The following is a 12,764-nucleotide window of genomic DNA, read 5'->3' as shown; positions in this document are numbered from 1 at the left end:
GCGGTAGAGAAGCCCCAAACCTGAGCACCCGCTGTCAGGTGGAGCTCAGGGCAAGTGTGTGCATCTGTCAGAAGTCATCTCCCCACTCGAGGGTTTGTGTGCATGCTTCTGAGAGGTCTAACCTCAGAGAATAGTGTTAGAGGAAGTGTGGGGCACTCTGATAAGGCTAGTGTGTGTGATTCCTCTGGGTCTGCTGAGGTCATCACTCTGAGGTCTATGAGTGTACCCCATGCCTGTGACCAACCATTCACGATGCTGCTGAAGGACGCTCGCTCACTGGCATTGTCTTTCAGCCAACACAGCTCAGAGTCCTTATAAGAAGCTGCAGGAGGCGCTGTCATCCGTGGAGGCCTTTGAAAAGCACTACTTGGTAAGTGTTGCATCCCCAGAGCTGCTCAGCCCGACCTAACTGTTCTACCACACGGACTTTGGAATGGGATGAGCTGGGACTTTAGAGCCTAGTTGTTAGCCTAAGGAGGGTTTCTAGGTATAGTTTATTTGTGTATAAAGACTGGGCAATTGTTCACATGTTCCTTAGTGCCCCTGAGACTATAATTAGACACATACAACATGGAAGGAAGTACTTAAAATTTTGTTCAACTTAGATTTTCCCCTTAAGTAAATAGAAACGGATCATGTAAGAGCAGATGATGAATACTTCCCATTGTAAAAAGTGCCCGTTTGTGCTCGAGCAGAGCTGTCGTACTCGATCCCAGGGAGCAGTGGAAGGAAGGTGCCATCTCAGTCCCCAGACCATGAGCTGGGGAGCATGTGCAAGCCTATTGTATGTATCCCATTTCATAAGCTGGTAGGAAGCATGCTGGGAAGGGTGTACTCAAACAGAAGCAGTGAGGGAGCTATGCAGGCTGCGCCGTGTGAGCCTGCCTGTCTTTTATCGTGTGCTCAGTAACACAGGTGCAACGTATGACTTTGTTTGGACATCAGGGCATGCCACATGACAATTGAAAGTAGCTCCCAAGTGAGAACTGTTAATCACAGTGTCTCGCTGCAGCTTTGGGTAAAGTAAATATAAAGTGTGTCCCAAGAGTTGCAGTACAGGTCTAGAGGGAGGGCTCAGTGCGTACGGACATGCACGACTGGTGCAGGAGACCTGGTTCTTTTTCCGGGACCCACATTGAGAGGCCTGTAACTCTAGCTCCAGGGCATCCAAGGCCTCGTTGGGCCCCTGCACTCATGTGCACATATATACCCTCAGCTCCACATACACATAATCAAAAATAAAATTCATCTTAAAGATAAATTCACATACGTAATTGTGCTTTTTTACTTTCTCACAGGACTTGTCCCATGCCACCATTGAGATGTATACAAGTATCGGGCGGATTCGATCTGCCAAGCTTGTTGGAAAAGATCTGGCAGAATTTTACATGTAATTGATGGTGAACTCTGATTTTAAGCATTTCACACACATAATGAGAAGATTTATATAGAGAGTTAATGTAAAGTTTGCATAACCTGGTAGATGGAAACAGGTAGAATCCACTAGCCAGTCATTGCTTTTGAGTTTCTTCCAGAACCACATGGGGAAGTTTTGGCTTATTTGGTTTTTAGTTTAATGGTTGTTACTGATCTCTGACCTACTGTATTTAATTAACTTTAGCATATCCAGATATACATACATAAAACATTCTAATTAACTTTAATGAACAGTGAAAAAGTATTTCAGAGCCAGCCTCCAGGATAGGTAAGCAGCGTTTGGTCATATAGGCTTTCTCTAGAGTTCATCACAGACCCATTGGACGCAAGTGGGTGGGGTGAACTGGGAGTGAGCTTGGAATCCTGCTCTAGCGTTGGAGATCGTGTGTGATAAAACTGGTCTGCTGAAGGAAAGCAAGCGTGGCCTGCCACGGTGGAATTCAGCTGAAGCGCTGCAAGAGTTATCACTTATAAAGGGGGCCAGGAGCTTGTGTATTGAAATATGGACTTAAGGGGAGCTGAGTGGATGAGACACAAAACTGGTGTGGATTGCTGCTCAGGAGCTTTTAGACACCTGCTTGACCCCAGGTTTTCTGGAGTAGCCATCCCTCACCTAGCTTATGGTGAGAGCAGGGGGCTGGAACTGTGAGCAAGTTCAAGGGGTCATGCTCCACTCTTGCAGTCTTCCGGTGCTGTGAGTGGAATGCACCTGACCACTGCAGTATCCAGAGGCACAGAACCCAGTGCCAGGCACTGGCCTGCTGGTTAAGACCCGGAGACCCAGCTCACCTTCACCACACTAGCTAAATGACAGTTGGCTTTTCTCCTCCTAAGGTTCTCCAGACTCTATAGGCTCACTGGATACTTAGAGTGCTTCCTAACACTAAAGGTAGTAAGTGAAGAGGTATGGAAAGTTCTGGGCCCTTTAAAAAACAGGGATGTGCAGAAGAACCAGAAGGATTGAGAAAAACAATGCATTTTCATAACTTTAAGTTTTACTTAATTGGAGAAACATTTAATTTGGGACTTATGAACTCTCTCTAAAGTAGTGTAAATGGGGGTGGGGGGTTCTCTCCCCAGAGAAGCCGTGCAGAGCTTGGCAGTGTTGCCTTCTGGTTAGCCTAGCGTCCTAGCCTCTGGGGAAAGTATGGGTGCTCTAGTCTCCCTGAGGCATAACAGGCTCTGGTGAATTTGTGTTGGAAACTTAACTTAGTTTTATTCTGGGCATCTTTGTGGTTTCCTTGGACCTAGAAAGGCTTTCTTTTGGTATTGCTTGTCGAGTCTTTGATACTCTCAGAGTATCAAAGGCTGTCCTGGCCTGGGAGAAAATATCAGTAAGAAAATATTCTTACCCACTGACCTGAAGTGTAGCTAGGAAAGGTGAACCATGTGTCAGATACCAGAGCAGCAGCATGGTTTCACTGTGAGTCCACTGCTCAGATGCTGTCCTGGCAGTCTCTGTGGCTTCCTCCTAAGAGGGGTGCTGGGTAGGCCTGTGGGAAGATTGTAAAACCATGCAATTGTCATATGGAGATCTGCAGTGCTGGCCCTTGTGAGGCCCAGCAAGCTTCTGTTTGCTAACTTTGTAAGGAGGAAAAGGTCACCACAGAAGGCAGAAATGTATCTTCAGGGAGCTCTGAAAAATTACCTGGCTGAGGGCTGGGCCTTGCCTGTCACGCACACAAGGAAGCAGCTAGCGGAGTGCCAAAAACACCTTGGCCAAATGGAAAAGTATCCTTTGAGACTAGTGTTGTCATAAAACAGGAAGCAACTCTGTGATTATATGGTAGTATTGCCCACAACCAAGTATGCTGGCAGCTCATTGTGTACCTCACGGGGTGGGGTGTTCTGTAGAGCATAGACCAAGTGTCTACTCTTTTAAATTTAACTCTGAGTTTCTAAGAATGTTGAAAATCAAAGACAGTTCTTCTCTGGGCCACCTTTGAAGGTAGGCGAGGACATCCGAAGGCCCTTTGCCCCAACATCCTCCTCAGGAGCTCCTCCCTCATGGCCCTTAACTCACCACTTCAGCTACTTGCAGACCAGCAGCCTTCTGGCCAGCGATCATCACCTGACAGAGGAGGAGAGGAAGTACTTCTGCCAGGAGATCCTCAGCTTTGCCAGCCAGCAAGAGGACAACCCAGGTGAGACTGGTGGCTAATCCTGAGTCACAGGATTGTCATAGTATGAAATGAGCGAGGCCATGCTGCCTGCCTGTGAGAAATAGCCGTGGGTCTTTGTCTCTCCATTTCTTTTTCTTTGCTGAACTCGATTGAAGCTCTGGACTTCACCTAAACAGCTTAGCATGCTTCTGACATAGAGGAGTGCTCCAGACCCTTATCACACAAGAGTTAGCATGCTTCTGACATAGAGGAGTGCTCCAGACCCTTATCACACAAGAGTTAGCATGCTTCTGACATAGAGGAGTGCTCCAGACCCTTATCACACAAGAGTTAGCATGCTTCTGACATAGAGGAGTGCTCCAGACCCTTATCACACAAGAGTTAGCATGCTTCTGACATAGAGGAGTGCTCCAGACCCTTATCACACAAGAGTTAGCATGCTTCTGACATAGAGGAGTGCTCCAGACCCTTATCACACAAGAGTCATTCACAGGGACCTACAGGACTCTGATAGCTGCCTGAAGTCCTAGGCTCAGGTTTTTCTGATTATCTCTGAGTGTTTCCATGAATTGGTGTAATTTTTGTTTTGTTTTGTTTTGAGACATGTTCTCACTGTGTGGTCCTGGCTAGTCTGAAATTAGTTGTGTAGACCCGCTTTGTCTTAAACTTGAAATAGTCCTCCTGCATCTGCCTCTCAAGTGCTAAGCATGTATTACTACACCCGTGTGTGTGTGCCTGTGTGTGTGTGCCTGTGCCTGTGCGTGTGCGTGTGCGTGTGCGTGTGCGTGTGCGTGTGTGTGTGTGTATGTGGGTAGGCCAGTGTTTACCAGGATGTCTTTCTTAATCACTTCACTTAGTTTTGGAGCCAAGGTCTCCCACTGAACCTAGAGCTTGTTGTTTGTAAACCGGCTGTCCGAGAGCTGCTGCAGTTTGCCTGTGTCTGCTCTCCCGTGCTGCAGTAGCACATGCATGCCACTATGCTTGCAGTTCCAAACTGAGCTGTACATGCATACATGTCAAGCACTTACCCATCAAGCCATCTCTCCAGACCCATATACATGATTTTAATGGAGTTCAGTGAAGAGCCAAGTATCATTTAATTCTTGGCACGTATATTAAGTTTGTTATGTCTCAGTTCTTTTTTGATTCAGAACATTTACTCTCATGTCTTTTTTTTTAAGACACACTTTTCTTTTAAATATAACAGCTTTGCTGAGATAGAATTTATTTTTCCTGAATTCCTATTTGAAGCACATAATTGAGTGGCTTTTAGTGTATGTACAGATGTGCGTATCCCCCAGTACAGTCCATCTGTTAGCCAGAAGGAAACCCACACTTGCCCTTCCAGCCCCTGCAGCCACCGCTCTGCTTGGTATAGACTCTATCACACGGAGACTCTTGTAACTGGCTTCTCTGACTCCAGTGTTTCCAAGGCTCATGGTGTGTGGCATGTGTTGCTGCACCATTTCTTTATTTCCAAGACATTGAGCCAGCGGTCATTCAGATCAGTTCACCTTCTGGAAGCTGATCCTGGGTCTCCACCTGGGAGTCTCCAAGTTATAGACTCTGGAAGGTTAGATTTAGGGTTGGTGCTCAGAGGAAGGCACTGGATGGTTTGTGTGGCCAGACAAAACTTACAGTTCTGCTCCTTGCGTTTAGTTGACTAAGAACCCTTTTAAGAGAAGCATCATGGTACTCTCTCCTTTCAGGTTGTGTTTGTAAAACACTGCGTCACAGAGACTTAACAGCAGGCATTTGTTAATGCATTGAGTTCTAGGGGCTAGAAGTGCAAGGGTCTTAGGGTTTTACTGATGTGAGCAGACACCATGACCAAGGCAAGTCTTTTAAAGGACAACATTTAATTGGGGCTGACTTACAGGTTCAGAGGTTCAGTCTATTATTATCAAGGAGGGAACATGGTGGCATCTGGGCAGGCATGGTGCAGGAGGAGCTGAGAGTTCTACATCTTCATCTGAAGGCTGCTGGCAGAATACTCACTTCCAGGCAGCTAGGATGAGGCTCTTAAAGCCCATGCCCATAATGACACATCTACTCCAATGAGGCCACACCTCTTCCAACAAGGCCACACCTTCTAATAGTGCCACTCCCTTAGCTGAGCTTCTACAAAGCATCACATGCAGGTACAGTAGGGTCATATTCTGGTGAGGGCTTCTTCCTTGCTGTGTCCTTACAGACCGTGCAGAAGACAGCAAGCACTTGGGATGTCTCCTCTAAGTGCTGCTTGACCTCCTTTAGTCTGATTAACCTCCCAAACACCCATGTCCAACTGCCACAGATGTGCATGCAGCGGGTTACATGCATCAGTCAATCTGAAGCAGTTGTGAGTATGACAACAACTTCTCCACAAGGTTCTGGCTCCTGGGTGTGATCACAGGCTGCAGAAGTGGATTGCCCCACCCACCCATAGAGCCACCCGATGATACTCTTAGCAGCATCAGGTGGTTTGCTTTACAGACATCTCTGCTTGCTGCTGTGGGGGCCATGATGGGAGGGAGGGTATTCTCTCCTGCTTCTTGGCCCCTCTGTGTGAGCAGAAGTTCTGAAGGCATTTGTCTGTTTCTTAGGTCAGTTGTGGCAAGTCTGCTTTAATTTATGGGCAGACTTTGGTTGGTTGTTGGTTGGTTGGTTAGTTGGTTGGTTGGTTGGTTGGTTGGTTGGTTTTTGAATGGGCTCAACTCAAGAGGCATAGCCATAGCTACACCCTGCTAATCACACTTTATCTGAGCCCACCCCCAGCCGCCCCTTTAGGTCATCAGGACTATTCAGTGGTTCCGCAGAACTGTACCATTCCTAGACTCAGCTAAGGCCCTTGTGGAAAGGAAGACACAGGAGGGTACAGAGAATACTAGGTTCTCACCCATCTCCATGTCTGTAGAGCACACCCCACCCCATTGTGGGCAGCTGTTTTTCAACTATCTCCAAAGACTGGCAAATGCCAGGACTAACTTTCAGGTACACAGTGGAGTACTTGGTTTCTTTACTGGAGAGTTTCTAAAAGTTGCTTGGGAGGTTACTTGAGTCCCTTGTGGCGGACTCTAGAAATCAAACTGCTGGCCAGTCTTACTTAAATTGCGGAGCAGTTGTTCTGTGTTTCTCCTAAACTTGCCAAAGTAGCTGTGGAAAATTTCACTGCTGCAGTTTGCTCCTTCCAGAGTTATAGAAACCTCTGTTTAGTCTGCTATTGTGATGGAAGGTGTGTGGGAGGTCGGGGAGTTTGCACTCTGTCCTAATGTCCGTGTCTCTGAGCTGGCTGTGTAGTGCCTCCCAGTGCCAGCAGGAGATGTGGCTCAGTGTGGGACATGGTGTTTGTCTGCAGGTCACAAGGTGGTATTACCCATGCACTCGTTTGCACGGCTAAAGGATCTGCATTTTGAGCCTCCCAATGCTGTGGTCCATGCGGGGGGCGTCCTGACTGTGGAGATGACTGTTTGCAGCCAGATGCCTGTTCCTGTCCACGTGGACCAGATTGCTGTCAACGTCCACTTCAGCATCGAAAAAAACAACTACCGGAAGACAGCTGAGTGGCTGACCAAGCACAAGACTTCCAATGGAATCATCACCTTCCCAGCCGAGGCCTCCCTGTTCCCTGTGTCTCAGAACAGCCTGCCTGCCCTGGAGTTGTCGGAGGTGTTGGAGAGAAGCCCCTCTGATAACGCGCTGCACAGCACAGGCATCATCTGTAGGAACGTCCACATGCTCCTGAGGAAGCAGGAGGGCGGCCCGTCTCTAGAGCCGTCCTCAGCGCTGGCTCTGGAGGACGGGGCCCACGTGCTGAAGTGCAGCAGTGTGACTCTGCAGCCAGGTGCCAACAAGATAGCCTTCAAGACCCAGGTATGGGCTGGGCTGGGCTCAGGGCAGGGCTGTCAGCTGGTGGAGATGGGAGGAGCCTCCGAGTGCTGTGAAGCCCTCTGCTGCTTTTAGAGAAGACACAGCTTTCTACATCCTCTCTACACAGTAGTTTGCCTATTGATAAGTTTTTGAATGAAGCTTTGGTTTTGTTTTGGTTTTATTTTGAGTCAGGCTCTTACACTGTAGCCCAGGCTGGCCTAGAATTCACTATATAGCCTAGAGTAGCCTCAAGCTCATGGCGGTCTTCCTGCCTCGGCCTCTCTACAGTCATGAGCCACCATCCCCAGCTAGTGAATGAAGTTTTTATGAAGGTCTCTGTTTGGACTCGTAGTTAGCTTTTTAGCTGGCTGTGCTACTGGGTTTTCTTAGCTGGCTCCCATGTGTATGAGGAGATTGTGAAGGTGACCTGCTGTATAAGCTTCGCCTTTGCTGGCCGCTTGGGTGTCAGCACTGTGTACTTTGCTCAGATGGAGCGGAGCGTACCCTGTTCCTTTGACCTCATGAGAAGTCAGGGTCTGAGGAAGAGGTTTGTGTCCCACGTGGGTATGGTCTTGCCCTAACGGGCCTTGCACCAGCTGAATGCCTCACTCCATGCCTTTTGAAAAGTGCATCACATTCAGATCCTTACCCTACCTCATTAGAGGCTAAAGCTGAGCCAGAAGCATCAGTTGCTCAGAAAGGGCCTGAGAGCCAGCAATTTCTTGGAGCAGCCTAGGTGTAGGTGCGATACACAGGACAGGGCTGCAGGGAAGACAGGTAGCATTTGAGTGAGAGGACGACGGCTCATCTTTACCTTCAGGACTTGTAACACAGAAAGTATCATCTTTCCAAGTACCTTGTTTTGCTTCTAGGCCAAAGAACCTGGAACATACACGCTGCGGCAACTTCGGGCCTCGGTGGGCCCTGTGTGGTTTGTCCTTGCACACATCCACCCCATTGTACAGTATGACGTGTACTCTCAGGAGCCTCAGCTGCATGTGGAACCGCTGGCTGGTGAGTGCGGCCTGCAGCCACACAGGGATCCAGAGAGGGGTTGAAGGAGGGTCTCGTGTACCACCTTGTACAGCTCCTCACTCCTCTGCTGTCTGCCTGCAGGGGACTCCAAGAAGGGGTAGTGGGAGCAGCCTGGAAGCCACTGGCTGCGCTCTGCGCATGGGGATGGTCACTGTCCTATGATTGCTAGCCGTCATGCTTAGTAACCATGGAGTATCTGAAAGGAAGACACAAAGGCATTCTGCAGGGAACTTGTGCAACTAGCTCCCTGTGAGTGCATCACACAGTGTAGTTCACACCCTGGTCAGGCCTCGTCTTTGAAGTTCTGAGTGGGCCTAACTCCACAGCATGGCCCTGAGAATCCCAGAGTTTCTATCCAGCTGGTAAGCTTTCAAAGAAGGAACAAGCGTCCACCTGAGAGCCAAGGTCTTAGACTAGGAACACCTTTGTCTGCTGTCTTCTTCCATTCACAAATAACAGCAAGGACTGCAGTTTTCTGGTGCACATTTGGGCACACAAGTGCACACATAAGCCACACCACACACACTCCTTGTCTTTCCAAGCAAGGTCCTGACTGTCTCAGGATGCCATCACTAGGTGCAGATCCTTGATTTTAGCCCTAGCAGTGAACCATGATAAACTTCTTTTATTTTAAACAAAACAAAACAAAAAAAACACAGAAAGGAAAACTTTTTTTTCCAGTTAAATTTCCTCAGTTCTTTGTACTTTCTTTTGCAGCTTCTCTCAGGGCCGCCAGCAGATGCTCCTGAGTGTCAGGCGCAGCAGTCTGTCTCCAGGGCCTCTTGCATGGGGCTATATTAGGGACAGCCTGAGCTCTGCTCCTAGGAATCCCTGGCCCTTGTTCTTCTCTGTGCCATGGTCTTGCCTTCCCCTCCTGCCTTCCTTCTTGTCTCTGGTCTCTTACCTGCTCCCCTGACCCTGCCTGATCCCCTGCTTCATTCTCTGGAACAGCTCCAGTGTCCACTTCCTGCCTGTCCCCCAGCCACCTGTTTGACTTGATAATTTATGAACACCATAATCTCACTTTGCCAGCCCAGGTGACATTCCCCTCCCTCAGGGTCACAGTGTCCTTTGTTCTCAGTGACGTCTTGCTGGGTCTTGCGGCCCATCCTGAGAGGAAAAAGTGAGGCAGCAGGAAATGGTGCTCAGAGTTAACAACCTCTTCAGTAAAGAAAGAAAAGCTTGTCACCTCTTTATGGCTCCCATGACTGCTTTCTCGGGACAGAATTAGTAATTGCTGTCTTGTTTCATTTAGATAGCCTTTTGGCTGGCATTCCTCAGAAAGTCAAGTTTACTGTTACTACTGGCCATTACACAGTAAAAAACGGAGACAGCCTTCAGCTCAGCAATGTGGAAGCCATGCTCATCTTGTGTCAGGCGGAGAACCGAGCTGTGGTCTACTCCAACTCAAGAGGTAAGGCAGGCCAAGCTGGGCTCTTGTATTCACACACTTCCAGGATGGAAGGATCACCAGGCATCACTGCGCTGACACTTGTCTGACACCTTACCATGTCCTCTGAGGTTAGCATTTGTAAGTGACAGGAGCTAGCATCTGCGTGTGGCATACATTTAGGGATGTTACTGAGCATGGTGTGTTCCTTAGGTGCCAAGTGCTGCCAACCTTGCCAGGGACTCTCGGTGCAGGTTCACAGCTGAAGCATGTTCCACAGGAGTGCTTTTCCAGCCTCGTCCACTTCAGCCACCACTCACCCACTCACGGGCCAACGCAGATGACGCTCTTAGGTCCCACTCCCTAGCCCTCCTCTCGTTTTTCTTGGGGCAGTGAGATGGAACATGCAGGTGTGTGGCAGCTGCCCCACCTGTCTGCGCTTTGAGCCATGTCTGTTGCCATCCTCCTGTGGAGCCCCATCTTGGTTCTTAGATTTTCCTGCCTTTCCGCTAGTACTGTCCTCATTCATGTACTTAGGACAGCAAGAGCTCGGCAGCACCTCTGCTGACAGGGAGCAAGACAAGGAGCTGTCTGAGGTGACTTTCTGTTTCCCACAGAAGAGTGTTCCACTGCCTTGCTCCGGATCCAGTCCTCTGACAAGGTCACAAGCATCGGTCTTCCTACTGCACCTGCGTACCATGTGATCGAGTTTGAGCTGGAGGTTCTGTCTTTACCTTCAGCTCCGGTTGCTGGCGGGGACACCAGTATTCCAGGGACACCAGAGCTCCACAGGAAGCAGAAAGATTCTCAGAGAGATGGCAATTGTATGGTCACCACAGATCACAAGGTAGAGAGGGTCTTGGGTTATATGGGTAGGCAGTAGCCTGTCTGTCTGGGTCAGAGGAGCATGGAATCGATTTCCTGTCCTCCCGTGCTTTCATGTGCAATCATCGGGGCTGTGGCCACATAGAAGACAAGGAGGCTCTGACTTCACTGCAGCTAGAATGATGTCACTAGGACACTGGGAAGGAGGGTAGATCCATGCATCTTATGACCAGGCTGCAGGAGCTGTGTCACACCAGCCCTGGGTCAACTCAGCCAGGAACTGCTCTATTGATGCAGGGCCTGGGGCTGGCATCTGTTGACAGCTCCTCGGAGATATGGTTGCTCAGGTTATAGGTGCATGTGAAATCAGCTCATGGAGTATTGCCAGGCGTGTCCACCTCCTGTGACTTGGGTTCCAATTCTGAGGCTCCTTTGAGCTACCCACATCATCCAGCATGGGTACAGGAACAGTAGGGCAGGCCTCAGCCAGCAGTCACTTTAAATGCAATCTCTGTAGAGAGCTATTCCTTTCCAGTCTTCCAGACAGCTTATAGACGAAAGCATTTGCTTTGTGGCTTGTGGTTTCTGAGGGTTAGAGTCCATGACCACATGACCATCATGACGGGGAGCATGGCAACATGTAGGCAGGCATGGCACTACAGCAGCAGCTGAGAGCTTACATGTTGATCCATAAGCATGAAACAGAGAAAGCTAACTAGTAATGGTGGGCTTTTAAAACCTCAGAGCCTGGGTTCAGCGGCACAGCTCCTCGGGGAGGCACTCCTAACCCTTCCCTCCCTAACAGTCCCATCAGCTAGGGACCGAGTGTGCAGACATGAGCTCTGGGCCGTGCCCATCCAAACCACTACAGTCTTGAAGAGTAGTTAGGAAGTTTCTCCTTGCACGCTGTGCATAGGATACAGGGAGTAAAGATGGTGTCTCCTTCAGTGGGAGATGTGGTTTACACCCAGTAGATCGCTCTGCTCAGTGTGGGGATACAAGCAAACTCAAGACCTGCTTCTCTCCTGCCCCCACTGAGTGTCTCTTTGTCTACACCGTACCCCAACTTTAGTTGGCCTTTAGCTAGATTCTATCAGGCAAGTGAAGTAATTGGATAGCTGCTTGCTTTCCAGTGGTTCCTTGTTGCTTACAGCCTTGGGATCCTTGCTGCATTTGGCATCTCAGCCTCTGGTGGCCGAGGCAGCTGCTCTGGCTCCTTTCCTGCCAGAGTGCATGTGCTGGGGGCTGAGCTGCTGTTCTGGCATGGCGTCCAATTCTGTCTTCATTCCTTATTGGTCTGTCACCTGTCCATGTGAGAATATGTTTAATAGAATGTCTCTCAGGACAGTGATGGTGAACCATAGAGAAGCCACTGTGCACTGGCTGGATGGTGACAGGGTTGTGTTGTTGTCTGGTGGGTTACAGGTGTCCCTGTTTCTCTGCAGGTGTCCATCGATTGCCCGTGGTCTATATACTCCACTGTCATTGCACTGACATTCAGTGTGCCCTTCAGGACTGCACACTCTCTGCTGTCTGCTGGAACCCGGTAAGGGAGCTCTGCTTCTTCCCTGGAATAGACCCGTGCATAGCTTGTCTCTGTGTGTCACTAGGGTTTTACACATTACCAGAGTAGCTCCCTGTGTCCTGGATACCCAGCCCATGTTCCCAGCTTCCTCTGCCTCACACCCGACATGTCAAGTGTAAAGTTTTAGATGAAATCCAAATCAGATCTTCAACTGGTCCCCAGTCTCTTTCTACCCGTCATCTCTGTTTAAGTGACTGGGGTACAGTCAAACTCCAGTTGATCAGCTTCTACAAGGAGTTTCATTCTGGCAGCCCAGTGCACCCCCATAGGTCTGTGTAGCTAGTTCTCTGTCACTGAGCCCTTGGTCACCGCTAGCTGCCTCCAGGGTAGAGAGCTTGTAACACTAATATCTGGGGCCTGGTGCTTGGCTAGGTTTGCTGCGCCATACTCTGCAGAGTGCTCTGTGGTGCCTCTGGGTGTTGTCACTACACCAGCACCACAGCCCCAGGTGCCCAGGTTTGCTGATATCTCCTGGGAGCAGCCAGGTCACCTAGCTCAGCACTCCTGCTCCAGAGGGATG

The 12,764-nt window shown here is 49.3% G+C and overlaps 1 protein-coding gene across 2 annotated transcripts in view; it reads left to right on the top strand.

Moving 5' to 3' along the window:
* Trappc10 (trafficking protein particle complex subunit 10) overlaps positions 1–12,764 on the top strand; it is a 59,319-nt gene that overhangs the window by 34,118 nt on the left and 12,437 nt on the right. For both annotated transcript variants that reach the window (XM_076916815.1, XM_034524114.2), the window contains exons 10-18: positions 294–370; positions 1,299–1,390; positions 3,028–3,168; positions 3,469–3,581; positions 6,898–7,412; positions 8,282–8,423; positions 9,700–9,858; positions 10,452–10,681; positions 12,105–12,205. In XM_076916815.1, coding sequence (XP_076772930.1) covers positions 294–370; positions 1,299–1,390; positions 3,028–3,168; positions 3,469–3,581; positions 6,898–7,412; positions 8,282–8,423; positions 9,700–9,858; positions 10,452–10,681; positions 12,105–12,205 — 1,570 coding nt within the window. The remainder of the gene's footprint in view (positions 1–293; positions 371–1,298; positions 1,391–3,027; positions 3,169–3,468; positions 3,582–6,897; positions 7,413–8,281; positions 8,424–9,699; positions 9,859–10,451; positions 10,682–12,104; positions 12,206–12,764) is intronic.

The sequence above is a fragment of the Arvicanthis niloticus genome, chromosome 20 (genome assembly GCF_011762505.2).
Source record: "Arvicanthis niloticus isolate mArvNil1 chromosome 20, mArvNil1.pat.X, whole genome shotgun sequence".
NCBI lineage: Eukaryota > Metazoa > Chordata > Mammalia > Rodentia > Muridae > Arvicanthis > Arvicanthis niloticus.
Note: the sequence above shows the minus strand (reverse complement) of the source record. Positions and strands in the feature narration are given on the sequence as shown.